Source organism: Castor canadensis, chromosome 16 (assembly GCF_047511655.1).
Source record: "Castor canadensis chromosome 16, mCasCan1.hap1v2, whole genome shotgun sequence".
NCBI classification, from domain to species: Eukaryota; Metazoa; Chordata; class Mammalia; order Rodentia; family Castoridae; genus Castor; species Castor canadensis.
The window spans coordinates 4,501,882-4,516,499 of record NC_133401.1 but is presented as its reverse complement, the minus strand read 5'-3'; the positions used below and the strand labels follow the sequence as shown (position 1 = coordinate 4,516,499).

Below are 14,618 nucleotides of genomic sequence, written 5' to 3'. Positions count from 1 at the left end.
CCGGCGCGCGCCTGCGCACCACGTGCTCGCCGGGGGCGTGGCCTGCGTGTATGGGGCGTGGCCTGCGCGGCGGCGCTCGGTGGCTTGCTTCCCGGCGTCCCGCGCGGGGCGGGGCGAGGAGGTGGGGCCTGCGACTAGGGGGCGTGGGCTGCACGGTGGCGCGCTTGCGCTTGCTTCCCGGCGTGCCGCGCGGGGCGGGGCAAGGGGCGGGGCCGGCGGGCGACGCGGTGGAGGCGCGGCTGCCGCGGGACGACTGGCTGGGCCCGGCCACCGGCAAAAGCAGCTGTCGCTCGCAGCGTCCGGCCCGCTACTGGGAGCCGGCGGCGGCGGCATGCGCGTGTGAGATGCGGCCGCGGGCAGTCCGGACGCGAGCAGCGGCCCCCGCGGCAGTGGCAGTGGCAGTGGCAGCGGTAGCGGCGAAGGCGGACGCGGCCTCCTCAGCGCCGGGCGCGCGGTGCATGCGGACGAGCACGCGGGCGCTGGGCAACCGCCGGCCGTGTCGCCGCCTCCATAAACACTTATTTAGGACTCGTTCGCCACGCTGAGGTCCCCCGCATGGCGGCCCCGCCTGACCCCGAGCTCCCCGCGCCGGCTGCGGCGTCGCTGCGCGCCCCGGAGGTGGCGCGGCTCCGCGAGGAGCAGGAAAAGGTAACAGGCCGCGCTTCCGCCCCGCGCCGCGCTTCCGCCCGCCCCGCTCCACGCCGGTCCCTGCGGGTCCCAGATGTCGCCCCTGTCCCAGCTGTTCCCGAACCCCGCGGGCGGAACGCGGCCGCGGGGAAAGTGCGGGGCAAACTTTCGTCACGTGCGTTTGTTGTCTTTGTCTGCAGCCCTGTGACCCCGTGCGCCGGGCACGGGGGGCGGGGTGCTGAGCCAGGTGGCATTGGCTCCACTTGCATGCCGGGGTGCGTGGGAATTTTTTATGGGAGGGACGGAACGCACTGAAAACGGAAGTGGTCACTTTTTTTTTTTTTAAACCTAAGTGTTTCTAAAATGTCTACATTGTTGCTCATTGATGGCCACGTGAAAATTTTGCTTCTTTTGTTACACCTCAGCTTGTGCAACTCCAATCTTGGTGGTTTAGTGTTGACCACTTTGTTAAGTTTTCATTTCTGGCGTGTAAGAAACGGATTTGCAACTGCCAATGAAGCGAGAAGAAAATTTTCCGTTTTCTAACGGGATTGTATTCTCGATTTTGGAGAAATGCAGTTTCGTGGTTAAGTATTTTAGGTTGAGTCTGTCTCCTAGTGTCTTGAAATACTTACCTTGAAAAGCAACATTTCATTGACTTGAAATGTCGTATGTCACATTGGGGGAGAGGATCATGGTTTCTAAAGGGTTAGCAAGTTGCTTTAAAGCATTCAAGATTTGAACATCCCTAACTTTTTCTATGGAATATTCTTGTGTAAAAATGACGGATTACGTAGTTACACAAATACACTCAGCTCACCCCAGAGGGTTTTTATAGACCTAAGAAATCCTGCTTTGCTTGGAAGCCACCTGTTGGGATAAACGGTGAGAAGCTTTCCTACTTAGTTCTGGTTGGCTGAAGTTACTATTTTTTTTTGCATTACATTTCCTTCTGTGATCCATTTTTCTCTAATACCATCTACAACTGTTGGATTTTAAACTTGTGAGTTTAAACTTCTTGGGTTTAAACTTCAGAGATGTGTAAGAATTCAGTGTATTTAAATTGCAAGACATTAATGCATTGTAATTTTTCACAGAGAAACGGAAGGAAGGAAGGAAAGGTAGCTCTTTGTGCAACCTCTTTTCTTTTTGGCATAGCTACTTACATTTTTGTTGTGCAAACATGCAACAGAGCTCAGAAGATGGTGTTCCATTCCTTTAGTCTGGAGTGGAATTACTCTCCTTCATAGTATAATGTGTACACTTGCTGACTGATAAATTTTCTCTCATTTAGCATCTGGCTAAAAGAGACCCTTGGTTTTATTCTGATGTTAGGGTGATGGAAATATGAAGGATGCTTTTCGGGGTGCTCTGAACAGCTTGCTGGTGTAGTTAGTGCAGTTACACTGGAGAAAGTTACATTACAGTTACATTGGCAGCTTAAGGCGGAGGTGGGGGTGCCTTCAGTATATGTGGACCATGTTACCACACTCCTTGCTTGTCTTGCGTTAATGTCGACATGGCACATAGAATGTTGACATGCGTATCTGTCTTGGGTATGTAAAATGACTCCCAGTTCATGATAAAAGGCCTTCAGTAAATGCCTGTACTTATTTCATGGAGGATCTGCATCAGTGGACAGAACAGACGAAGGCCACAGAGTGTGCTGGTGAGAAAGTAGGGTACAGGAAAGCTTTACCTGCTAAGTACTGAGGGGCATTCTTTAATAAAGGCTTTAAAGCAACCCAGTTTTAATAGTGCAGGGGACTAGCAGGAAAGTAGAAGCATAAGGACATGAATGTCAGGGAACATGGGAGTAGCTGCACATTACAGGGGCTCTTAGCCAAATATGCTATAGCCTTGGCCTGTCCCTGGGCCGATGGGACAGAAGTCCACCTGGGGAAGGTGACTGGACTGGCTGCTCCCTTAGGTTTGCCCAGGGGAACTACCTCACTGTAGGTGTGACAGAGTGAAATGAGTCCATTGCCTAGGATGGCTGCCTTTGACTTACAGGAAGTTTTCTCTGGGACCTTGGAGAAAGGCTGTGGGTACTGGGGTTTGGACGTTGGACTGGAAGTTTTGTTTGTTCTCACTTCCACTTGGAAACATAACAGGTTTTAGTGCTTCTGCTCCCTGCTGTTCTCCTTGCTCACCTACTGGAACGCTGAATGTGGAAGATGAAGGGGCAGTCTGAGGAGGACAGAGGGTCGGGGGTGAGCCATAGCCCCCAGAAGGGACAGGGGCCGAGGGAGTGTGTGGAGAGAATGGGCAGCACTGGATACCTTAGCACTGAGTGTCAGTGCTAAAGCATTTCAGAAAACTTGCATTTTTAGTTAAAATTTATTCCTTGTAAATTTTTAATTCTTTTTCTTCAATCTAGCAAAAAGACATGTAGGAAAGTTTCCTGAAGCATTTCTGTAATAATTGGAAAAAACTGAAGTTCTAGTGTTAGGGGATTGACTACGTAATCATGATACATGTGGGGAACTGCTGTGCAGACATTGAAACTGCAAAGCAGTATACGTACATGGTTCCAGCTACTGCGTGTGTGTACGCTGTGTATAAAAAGCACACGGTTTTTTTTATTTCTGCAGGCGCCCCACCATTTGAGTCACTCCACCAGCCCCATACCATTGTTTCAAAAGCACCATTTAAAAGTCTGTGAAGTTGGATGACATTTTAGTTTTTCAGTAGAGGATGTTGATGAAATTTATTTTAATTAACTTTTATGCAGAGTGGAATGTTGTATCTTTAATTGCTAAACACTCTCTGAGCCTAAAAACTGACTCTTTGTAGGTTTATTTCTCAGTCACTCCAGAGCTGGTGGAGTTTACTCCATACCCCCCACCTGATTTCTCTTTACCCCGCTCAGAGGTTCTGACAGAAGATACAAGAAGAGGGAGACTCAGTCTTTTTCACTAGGTCTGTTCTTGCCGATAGCAGCAAAGCACTTGCTAGGCAACTTGATGGCCTGTGACCACTGACCTATGCCAGAAAAGACAGTCTGGGCACATGCAAGGTCTTGGCCTGTTCCAGCATTTCCCTTACCAATATCTTGTGGAATCTGATTCAGTTAGACTTGCATTATCTCAAAATTTTGGCATCCTAGCGAAGGTCATATTTCTGGGATATCTGCATTTTCTGTCTTCAGGCACTATTTTACGAGCAGAGGTGCTGAGATTTTACTGCAGCATCAAAGAAGTGCTAGATAGTATGGTTTTCATCAGCTTTTTTGTGGGATGATTGTAAGATTGGAAAACTCATTAGGATAATTTCTTTATTATTGAGTGCCTCCTGTCATTCTCACTTGGAATTTTGAAATAGCATATACTTTACTGATAGTAGAACCTGGGAGAATTAAATGCATTGGAAAAAATGTGTTCAGTTTTTTTTTAAAGCTCTTCTAGCTTCATGAAGTGTCTTCACAATTGTTGCTCTAAGGGTTGTGGTTTTCATATTTGAGAGAAGCCACTGATCTTAAATTTTAAGTGTCTGTTTGTCATGCCAGTGTGAAGAAAGGATAGGCAATAGGATAGGTTAACATTATGTGGACAAATTCTGTGTGTGCCAGGCATTGTTACAGATTTGCTGTCAGACTTTTCCTTAACACTCTTAATTTTCCAGGGGAACAGCTTGGGTTGTTTCTAGTTTGCAAGGCACTTTTCTCCTGGGGCATCTGTGTATTCAGTTCTGCTATACTACTGTTTTCCAAAATGGTTGTACCAGCTCACATTTGCCCACTTGCTGTTTGTTCTTTCACATTTGCTACACTTTTTCAAATATTTATTGGCTTTTTGGGTTTTTATAAAATACCTGCTGATCTCTTGATTTTTTTTTTTTTTTTTTTAGTGGTACTGGGGATTGAACTCTGGGCCTCATGCTTCCTAGGCAAATGCTTTACCACTTGAACTATGTCTCAAGTGTCATTCCCTCTCATTCCCCCTTTTAAAAAATTTTTTTTGGATGATATTAGGGTTTGAACTCAGGGCTTCACACTTTCTAGGCAGGCACTCTACCATTTGAGCCATGGCCTCAGCACTTTTTGCTCTGGTTGTTTTGGAGGTAGGCTTTTGTTTTTTGCCCAGGCCAGCCTGGACCTTAGTCCCTCTATTTTAAGGTTTCTGCTGTTCTTGGGATGACAGGTAGAACCACCATGCCCAGCTTTTTTCTCTTGAGATGGCCTTGCAAACTTTGCTCAGTCTAGTGTCTGCGACCCTCCCAATTTCAGCCCTCCCAAGTATCTGGGATCGCAGATGTGAGTCACCAGCACCTGGTTTTATTTTGTTTTTGAGATAGGGTCTCACTAGCTAACTTTGCCTGGACTTCCTGCCTTGACCTCCTGAGTAGCTGGAATTACAGGCTTGCACACCCAGCCTGCCTGTCCATTTTCTGTTGGGATGTTTGCTGTGTTCTAGTTGACTCAGCAGTTCTTTATATATTTTTGATGAGTGCTTGTTCAGTTATGGATTGCAAATTTCTTCCTTAGTCTGAGGCTTCGTCTTCTATAATGGTGTCCTTTGATGAAGGAAAATTCTTCATTTTAATGCCAATTCCCTTTATGGCTATTGTTCTTTTTTCAGTTTTTTTCTTGTGGCAATTGCGGACTGAACCCAGGGCCTTGTACAATGTGCTGTACCAGTGAGCTACACCGCAGCCTTGTCCTGCTTGTGAGAAGTCTGTCTTACTAATGTTCTGAAGGTCACCTTTTATCATCTTGCCTTGCACGTTGAGATCTATGTCCTGCCTGGAGTTGATATGGGGCATAGTGAGGGTTTGGGGCCACTTTCTTTTTTCTGCCATAAGGGCAGTTACTTGCCCATTGCCATTTATTGAATCCGCCACTCGATGTCATCTTCGTCATAACCAGGCAGCTGTGCTGGCTTATTTCTTGACTCTTAGTGGCTTGTTTGTCCACTCTTAGTCATGTGACTTTAGTTGCCTTTCGTCCTAGCTGTGGTTTCTTCTTTGGCTCACCTTTGGTCTGGCCAGGATCTCCAGTGCAAGACCGAGTGGGAGTGTGGGGGTGGATGTTGCAAACTTGCATCAACTTACCATCAGTGTGATGGCCACTGAGGTGTTAATATTTACTTTCCATCAGATAAAGGAATTCCCTTACATTCTTAGTTTGCCAGGAGTTTTCAGGAATGGGTATTGAATTGTATATAGAAAATGATTTCTTTTAAATTGAGTAATTATGAACAATTTATTGAAAAGAGTAATTTGATTTTCCTGATGTTGAAGTTCTTTTCTTCTCCCATTTTTAAGTTGTAGGAATATGTCCTCTTTTGTAGCCTGATGTACATTTCATGTTGTAGGCAGTTTAGTTTTCAGAATTCCTGCTTGTAAGCAATTCATTCTTTGAGAGCAATTTGCTGTTATCAGGGCACACTTGGTATCAGGTGGTCCTAAGCTGGAGAAAAGAGACCTTTGGTTTCAGTGTTGTATTTTGGGGGAAAGGGGAGGAGAAAGCCCACCTTCATTGTGTGAGAAGTAAGAATGGGCTTCAAGTGCAGGAGCGCAGAGCCTGAACCTATGCTGGAGGTGGGGCTGTGATTTGTGCTTCCTCCCAGCGCTGCAGTGGGGTGCAGGTCTCTTCACTGCACAACTTACCTTCATCTCCAGCTATTGAGTCCCAGTTTTCTCAGTCTTTTCCTCTTAAACTACCACTGTTTGTTGTTAAAAAAAATTCCGCAGCAACAGAAGATCTGAAAGAATAGTGTGACGATACACTTTGTTTTCCTTTCCTTCTCTCTAGTCCTTTTTGTCCTGGTGAAAACAAATTGCAGATATTAGTGTATTCTTAGTACTTACACACATGTCATTTTACAGCAAGGGTCTTCTTGTATAATTAATCATATATTTTTTCACACCCAAGAAATTCACATTGACAGCTAACAAATTAAAATTCCCATGGATTTTTCTAAAATTGTCCTTTTCAGCTTTCTTTTCAACCCCAAATCTAGTTAGAGGCTGTTGCATTTGACTTTGTTATCTTTGTCTCCTTTCATCTTTTGTCTATGTGATTAACGTGTTTGAAGAGATTAGGTCAGTTTTCTCATAAGTGTCCCAGAAGTTGGTGATATCAAATGAATACGGACACGAAGAATCCAAGTTGCACATTTTGACAACAGTCCTCCGTGGGTGAGGATGACATCTCATTGCATCACATGGTGTTATTTTAGGCTCTATTGGGGTTGCCAGCCACTACCATACAGGCGCCTTGCCTGAGTAAGGAGTGAGTACTGGTACTGAGTGTCCTGATCCTTACAGCCTTTCCCACGAGTGATTGTTGCTGGCTAGTGATTTTCTAACCAGCAGTATTTACTGGCTGCTTTTTTTTTTTTTTTTTTTTTTTTTGTGGTACTGGGGTTTGAACTCTTGAGTTCTTTTATTTTTGTGATAGGTATTTTTGAGATAGCATCTCAAGAACTATTTGCCCTGGCTGGCTTTGAACCGTGATCCTCCTGATCTCTGTCTCCTGAGTAGCTAGGATTACAGGTGTGAGCCTCCAGTATCCGGCCTGGCTGGCATTTTTCTGAAAAGGAGCCCTTTTGGCCTGGGCATAGTGGTGCATGCTTGTAATCCTATCTAGACAGGAGACCTAGGTAGGAGGATCATGGTTCAAGACTGGCCCCAAAAGTTAGTCAGATCCTCTCCAAAAATAACTAAAGCATAAAAGAACTGTGGGGTAGCTAGGGTAGAGCACCTGCTTAGCAAATAACGGTGCCTGAGTTCAAACCCCCACCACCAAAAAAAAAAAAAAAAGTCTTGTGGCAGGCCCTCCCACCCACCTTTAGTGTCATGATGAGCTTTTGTATACACCTGTCTGTCTCGGTTCGGTGTGTTCAGTTTGGTGTGTTCAGTTTGGTGTGTTATGTAGCTCCTGCCTGTGCTCCCAGCGCTCCTTTTTATGTTGTGATCTCCCACACGTGTCCTAGGAGCCCCTTCTGCTGGCTCAGTCATGTGCTTTTTTCACTTGTCCCACCATCCTTTGCACTTCCTGGCTTTTAGCACATGGTGCCCTAAGTCAACTCTGTTGTCCCCCTGCCCCTGTGTCTTCAGAGAGCCCTGGCTTTTTCCAGTGAGAATCACTATAAACTGAGGTGTGCACCCATGGTGTCAGCTACTGTTGGGGTCTGAGTGTATCCAGGCCTTATGAGGGGCTGGGCAAGGGAGTGCTGAGCTCATTACCCAGGATCATCCAGGTCCAGTGGGTGAGAAAAGTGAAAATAAGGGTAGTGAAAAATGATCTTATCCAGAAGTGGAAAAGAATTTAAACATAGCAGCCCTCTTTGTATTAGGTAGATTTTGGTGCACAGAAATCCTAAGAGGTTTAGAACGTTGCTGTTGGCTGTTTTGGAAGGCCTTTGCCAGGTGCCTGGTGCAGCCCATCCTTGTGAATAGTTACCTGGATTATGTTCCATCTTCTTGTCTTACCCGAGTGGTGCTCATTAGCTTACTTTTCCCCTCCCGCATGCAGGTAGTTGACCTTTGCCCAACACTTCTTCTCATGCTCGCATCACAGACTTGGGAAAACCTCCCACAAGCCTTGCTGTCAAAACCTGTTGCTGGGGTGTTTTCCCCTGACCTCTGACCTCCCAAAGCTTAAAAACTTGTTGCAGTAGAAAAAGAAACTGCATTTAGACACTTTTACTCTAGCAGTTTAATTTTATTTATTGTGGTAAAAAAAACTTGCCATTTTAATTTTTTTTCAGTGCTGGAGATGGAAGTCAGGGTCTTATACGCTAGGCAAATACTCCACCACTGAGCTGCATCCCAGCCCATCTTAACCATTTTTAATGTACGCTTAGTGACATCGGTTACATCCACTTATGTAACCATCATCATTGTTTCCAAAACTGTTTCATCACTGTAAACAGAAACCCAATCTCCCTGCCCCCTTCCCTAGTAATTCTCAGGAACTTTCTGTGAACACGTAAGTGGAGTCATGTTTGTCGGTGTGTCCTCAGGCCTCTGCCTTATTTCACTTGCGCAGTGGTTTCTGGGTTCATTCATGTCATAGCATACATTTGAACTCATTCCTTTTAGTGACTGAATAATATTCCATTGTATGTGCATGGCACATTCTGTGCCTCTTCATCCTTCGAGGAAGATTTGGGTTGTCTCCACCTGTTGGCTGTGGTGAGTGTGCTGCTGTGAGCCCCCATTTTCAGTTCTTGGAGTCTGTATCACCTGGAGTAGAGAGACTGTGCTCACCATTTTAGGAACTGTGAACTCCACCAGGGCTGCAGTTCTTGATCCCACCATAGTGCAGAGGACGTTTGTTTGTTCATATGCTGCCTGAGCTCACTTTCCACCTTTTTGGTAGTCTCATGGAGTCTCCAGAGTCCCTTTCCCAAATGAGCAGGACACTGGGCACCTCCTCCTGTGCCTTTGTCATTTTTAGACATTGTGACATTCTGCTGAAGTGCTTTCCCTCTTTAAATTGCTTTCCCACTTCGTTCTTGAGCTTCGGGAACTCTTACCTGTGTAGATATTAAAGTCTGATGTGATCTGCAAGCACCTCCTCCCTTCTGTAGGTCCTCTTTGGCTTCTTGATGTGTCCTTTGAGCACAGATGCTTTGGATTTTCATGAAGTCCCTTTCTGTGTTTTGGTCATACCAAAATGCTATGCCTGCTAGCACCCTCCTCTTACAAGCCAAGCCAGCATGAAGCCATCTGTGAGGGTGGAACCCATGCCTCAGCACTGTCCACTGGGCCCCGCTGCCTCTTTTCTTTGCTCACCTCCACTCTGGGGAATCAGCGCCCAGCACAGACACTGTCCTGACAGACTGTGCTCCAGCCATAGCAGTTAGCATCCTTGTCTGTGCTGGACTCACAGAGATTCACTTTGCTCACATGCTAATTGCAACAATAAAATGACTTTTATTCCTTTTTCTCTTACTGCCATTTCTTTTTTATTCTTTGGAAGACCTCCAAGAAGAATAAAGGATGTAAAATATTACTCCTTGCACAAAGCTCAGACTACTCGATGAGGAAACCAATGACTGCCGTTGGGCTCGGAGGGCTCTGATGCTGTGCTCTGGTGATCTGAAGTCAGGGCATTGCTGCAGTTCCTCAGCTCCCCAGCCCAGGCAGGAGGCCTCCTTTCTATGGTGGGCCCTTGCCCCTCAGCGGCTTCTTTGTTCGCTCACTTGTTTTGTCCTGGAATGGCTTCCTGCAGGTAGCAAGCCCAGGAAGTAGCAGCTCTGTGTCTTTAAACTTCCCTTCACTTGTACAGATTTAACTCCTTTGGGGTGAATGTGTGATCTCAAAAGTTACTTGAATTAATTTTTTCTGTGCAGGTACATGTGCATTTTTTTGATGGTGCTAGGATTTGAACTCAGGGCCTCAAGCTTGCTAGGCAGGCACTCTACTGCTTGAGCCACTCCACCAGCCCTTTTTTGTGATGGATTTTTTTTTTTCCGAGATAAGGTCTTCGGAACTATTTGCCCTGGCTGGCTTCAAACCGTGATTCTCCTGATCTCTTCCTCCTGAGTAGCTAGGATTACAGGCGTGAGCCACCAGCACCTGGCTAATATACAGTTTCTTTATTCCATTTTAGGTTTGCTTTTTTATCTTTGACTTAATTTTGTTTTATGGATTTATAAAACATTTGCATGTTGAATGATGACATTTTTATCTGTCCTCCGGCCCACACAGTCCTTTGGTTGCCCTGCACTATACTTAGATGAAGCCCGTGGCTCTCCCTCTGACTTGTTGTACATTAACATAACAGCAAGCTTTTTGGAGGCAGAATGCTCTCAGTGTGTTTCTGTTGAAATGCTGTTTTTTCCCCAGAGAGGGATCCTAATACAGTGTAGCAGAAATTCCCATTTAACTTAGGAACTGCCATTGCTCCTCCTCCTTTGGTTCCTTGATTTCATGAATTATATACCATTGCAGTTACTCCAAAGAAGTGGGTGTTGTTTCTAGAGGAGGACAGACAGCTGAGTTATGTGCCAGGCTCTGTCCTGGATCCACACTTATTACTGCCCTTGGAGCTTGGTGTTCTCAGGGAAAGCCAGTGCAGTGTACACTTGTCCCCTTCCTAGCCCTTGCTCCTCTTTTCTGCCTTCATCTGGTCTCTGCAGCCAGCACGAACTCCATCTCCTCACTGACAGCATTTTCGCACTTGTGGCTCTGCCTGGCCTCTGCTTCCTTTAGACTCTGCTCCCTGACAGCTTTCCTGCTCATCGTCCTCACCCTACATTGAGAATGTCTGGACTCTCCACCTTTGGCTGTCGTCCTCCCGCACACTCCTGCTTGCCCTCTGCTCCTGCCAAGTGGTCACCTGTTGGGCAGCTTTTCTTGGGTGACTCAGTCTTTATCCTCAATGTACCTGTCCTGTAATGTTGAGAACAGTTTCATTCTTCATTTGCTTTTGGGTCTTTCTCTTCCTTTTTGGTTTGCAGGGTTTCCCTTTTTTGTTTGGGATGTACAGGATGCGTTTCTTTGTATTTGGCAGCCTGCTTTGAGTATGTAGCTTCTTGAATTTGTGATTTGATGTCTTTGTTAGTTTAGAAAATTCTTATCTACTCTGCAAATGTTGGTTTTGTGTCACTGTTTTTCTCCTGCTTTGATATGCTGAATGTGCCTTGGGTAGTGGCACTGTGTATTTTCTTTTTCTCTTCTGAATTTTCTGTCTTCCTTTTGCTCTGTATGCCAGTTGGATGTTTTCTATTGATTTATATTCCTGTTCAGTAATTCACTGGAATCTGTTAAAATAATTTACTGAATTTTTGTTGTTGTTGTTTTTGCAGTACTGGGGTTTGAACCCAGGGCCTCATGCTTGCTAGGCTGGTGCTCTACCACTTGAGCCAGTCTGCCAGCCCCTTTTGTTGAATTTTTAGTTGTAATTTTTGTATTTTTTATTTCAGAGTTTATGTTATGAAATTTTAAAATGGATTCCTGGTCCCTGTTGACATTTCAATCTTTCTGCTGGTTTCATTAATGTATCTTAAAAGTGTGTATCTTTTAACTTGTCAGATAGCTTTCCCTAACTGTAACAAAGTACCTAAGAGAAATCCACTTCCAGAAAAAAGGTTGCTTTGGGTCTGTGGTGACATGGCATAGCACAAAATGGCAGTATCTTGGGGCAGAAGAGGCTGTTTATCTCATAGTGGGGGTGGCAGAGAGAAAGAATACCACGTTGGAGACAAAGCCTCAATACCCCGGCCTTTGGGGGACTTTTTACACTCAGCCAACTACAGCAGGGAGAGCCAAAGGTTGTTCCTGTTTTGTAGCTCTTCTTTGGTTTCTTTCAGCATGGTTCTCTTGTCACTCATTTAATTATTGTAGACGTTTTCTCATTGTTAGATTTTAAAGTGTATTGTCTTCATACAGATTTATTCCTCATATTTATTATTTTTATTACACTTTTAGTTTATTTGCTCCTCAGTTTTTTTTTGCTGTTGGATAGATACATGCTTTTTATATAAATATCTGATTACATTTGCTTGTGTTCTAATTGCTTATCTGTATATTCTGAAAGTATATGTGTAGGTATGTGTAGGATGTGTGTGGATAATGGCACTTCTGTGGTTTTGTTTTGCGGTTTTGCTTTATCGCATGAGCGAGAGCCTGTAGTAGAGTGTGCTAGTGTGCTTCCCAAACCAGGGCAGTGCTAGAGGGTCCATTGCAAATGGTACCTGGCTGATTTTATCATGAATGGGTGCTGTATTTTCTCAAGTGCCTTTTCTGTTTATTCAGGTACAGTGAATTATTTTGATTCTTTTTTGAGGGGAGTAGTACTGGGGTTTGAACTCTGAGCTTTGCGTTTGCTACGCAGATGCCCTGCCACTTGAGCCACATCTCCAGCCCTGTTTTGATTCTTCAAAGTCTTAAAACACCATTGTGTTCTTGGAGTAAACACACGTGCTTGTGATGTGTTTGATTTTACATGGTCAGGTTAAGTTTGCTAATATTCCATGAAGGTGTTGTGTTGCTGTGGCCTGTGCGGGACACTGCTTGGTTGGTTGTGCTCTTTCCTTGTGACTGTGCTATGTTAGGTGTTGGTTTCAGGGCTGTGCAGGCTTCAAAAACAACACCCAGTTTTGTAGATTTCATACACATTTTATACTATTGATAGTAGCGTTGGGAAGAATTCATCAGTGAAGTGGTCTGGGCCTAGTATATTTCTTGGAGATTTTGTTGGGAGATCTAAAATTACAGACTCAATTTCTTTGTTAGAGAACTATTCAGATTTTTGGTTTCTAGTTTGCCAGTTTGGGAAATGTGATTTTCAAGGAATCTTCTTCTTTTTTTTTTTTTTTTAAATATAAACGTTTTAAATTTTATTAGTCTTCAGTTATTCATAATATCCCCTTTTATTTTTAATAACTGTGGGCTTAGTAGTGGTGTCTTCTTTTTTAATTGCTGTGGTTTGTAACTTGTAGGATTTATTTCCCCTTGATTTGTCGTCTTAGGAGTTTTTCAACCTTTTTCAAGGACCAGTTTTTGGCTTTGTTGATTTTTTTTTTTCTTTTTTGAAAGTCTGCTTTCTACTTCTTTGATTTCTGCCTCTTAATTTTTTTCCCGTTTTCAAATTTCCCTTTGTAATTTTTTTCTAGTCTTTTAAGATAAAGCCTAGGTCACTGATACTTAGTTTTTTCTTATATGCATTTTGAGTTGTTTTTTTCTCTAATCATTGCCTTATACCCCTAGCTTGCATGTCCTCTTCATTGTCAGTCAGAAATATTTTGTAATTTCTGTTGTAATTTGCTGACCCACCCATGAGGTATTTATATGTGTGTTCCTTAATTCACAGAAGTTGAGTGTATCTGTACTTCCTGACATTGATACCATGTTTCGTTTTATGTAGTCAGAGGACACATAGGCACATAATTGAAGTTTAAGTCTAGCCTGATAGCCCAGTAAATGGTCTTTTTCTTGGTAAATGTTCCATTCTTGTTTTAAAGAAAAAATGTTAATTTTGCAGTTCAGTTCAGTATGTTTGCTCAACATACTGAATGTGTTCAAGTATTTTATATCCATGTTAGTATTTTATTGGCTGATTCTCTCAGTTATCAAGAGATGTGTACCAAAATCTCCACAATAGTTTTAAAACTGTGTTATTCACTGTATTCAAATTTAGGGTTGCAATGATTTCCTGGCCAATTGACCTATTACCATTTTGAAAATTTTTTTTATCTCTAGGGATATTTTCTTAACTATAAATCTCCTTAATTGGATATTAATATGTACCAGTTTATTTATTTATTTATTTATTTATTCCCCCATGGTCTATTAGTTTTATCTTTGCACTTCAATTTATTATTGCTCAAAGTATGCAAAGTATGTCTTTTTTTTTTTTTTTTTGGTGGTGGTACTGGGGTTTGAACTCAGCCCCTCACACTTGCTTGGCAGACACTCTTCCACTTGAGCCACTACACCAGCCCCAAAGTATGTCTTATATAAAGAGCATATAGTTGCGGTTTTAATATTCAATTGAAATGTTTTTCTTTTAGAGTATTTAGTCAATTATGTATAATATTTAATTTTATCACCTTTCTATTTGACATTTTGTTTTAAATTACAATAATATATACATAATGAAAAATTTGAAGCATGTAAGTGCGCAGTTCAGTAGCATTAGTAATGTTCATCTTACTGAACATCTATAACTGCCAGCTGTCTCCAGAACTTTTTTCATCTCACAAAACTAAACCCCTGTATTATAATAACTCCCTGTGTTTCCTTTCTTGTCCCTTGACCGACACCACTCTGCTGCTTCTCTCTCTCTGGATTTGGTTGGTCTAGGGGCCTCACATATTAGATCACAAAGTATTTGCCCATTTGTGACTGGCTTATTTCACTTCCATAATGTCTTCAAGGTTCATAAAATAACATTTCATTGTGCTGTAAACAGAGGTGTTACGGATCGTACCTCTGCTTCGGACTTTCTTCCATTGTTGGTTGTCTCCACCTTTTGACTCTCTGAACAGCGCTGCCATCACCATGGAGTGCGTTCAGCTCTTTTGAGTACACTT

The 14,618-nt window shown here is 43.6% G+C and overlaps 1 protein-coding gene across 3 annotated transcripts in view; it reads left to right on the top strand.

Annotated features, from left to right (window-relative positions):
* Positions 1 to 218: 218 nt before the first annotated feature.
* The window catches only part of Uri1 (URI1 prefoldin like chaperone), a 55,232-nt gene continuing 40,832 nt past the window's right edge, over positions 219 to 14,618 (top strand). The window contains exon 1 of one of the 3 annotated variants that reach the window (XM_074058125.1): positions 219 to 648. In XM_074058125.1, coding sequence (XP_073914226.1) covers positions 556 to 648 — 93 coding nt within the window. In that variant the 5' untranslated portion in view covers positions 219 to 555. The remainder of the gene's footprint in view (positions 649 to 14,618) is intronic. The other 2 variants (XM_020151803.2, XM_074058128.1) reach the window with 2 other exon arrangements.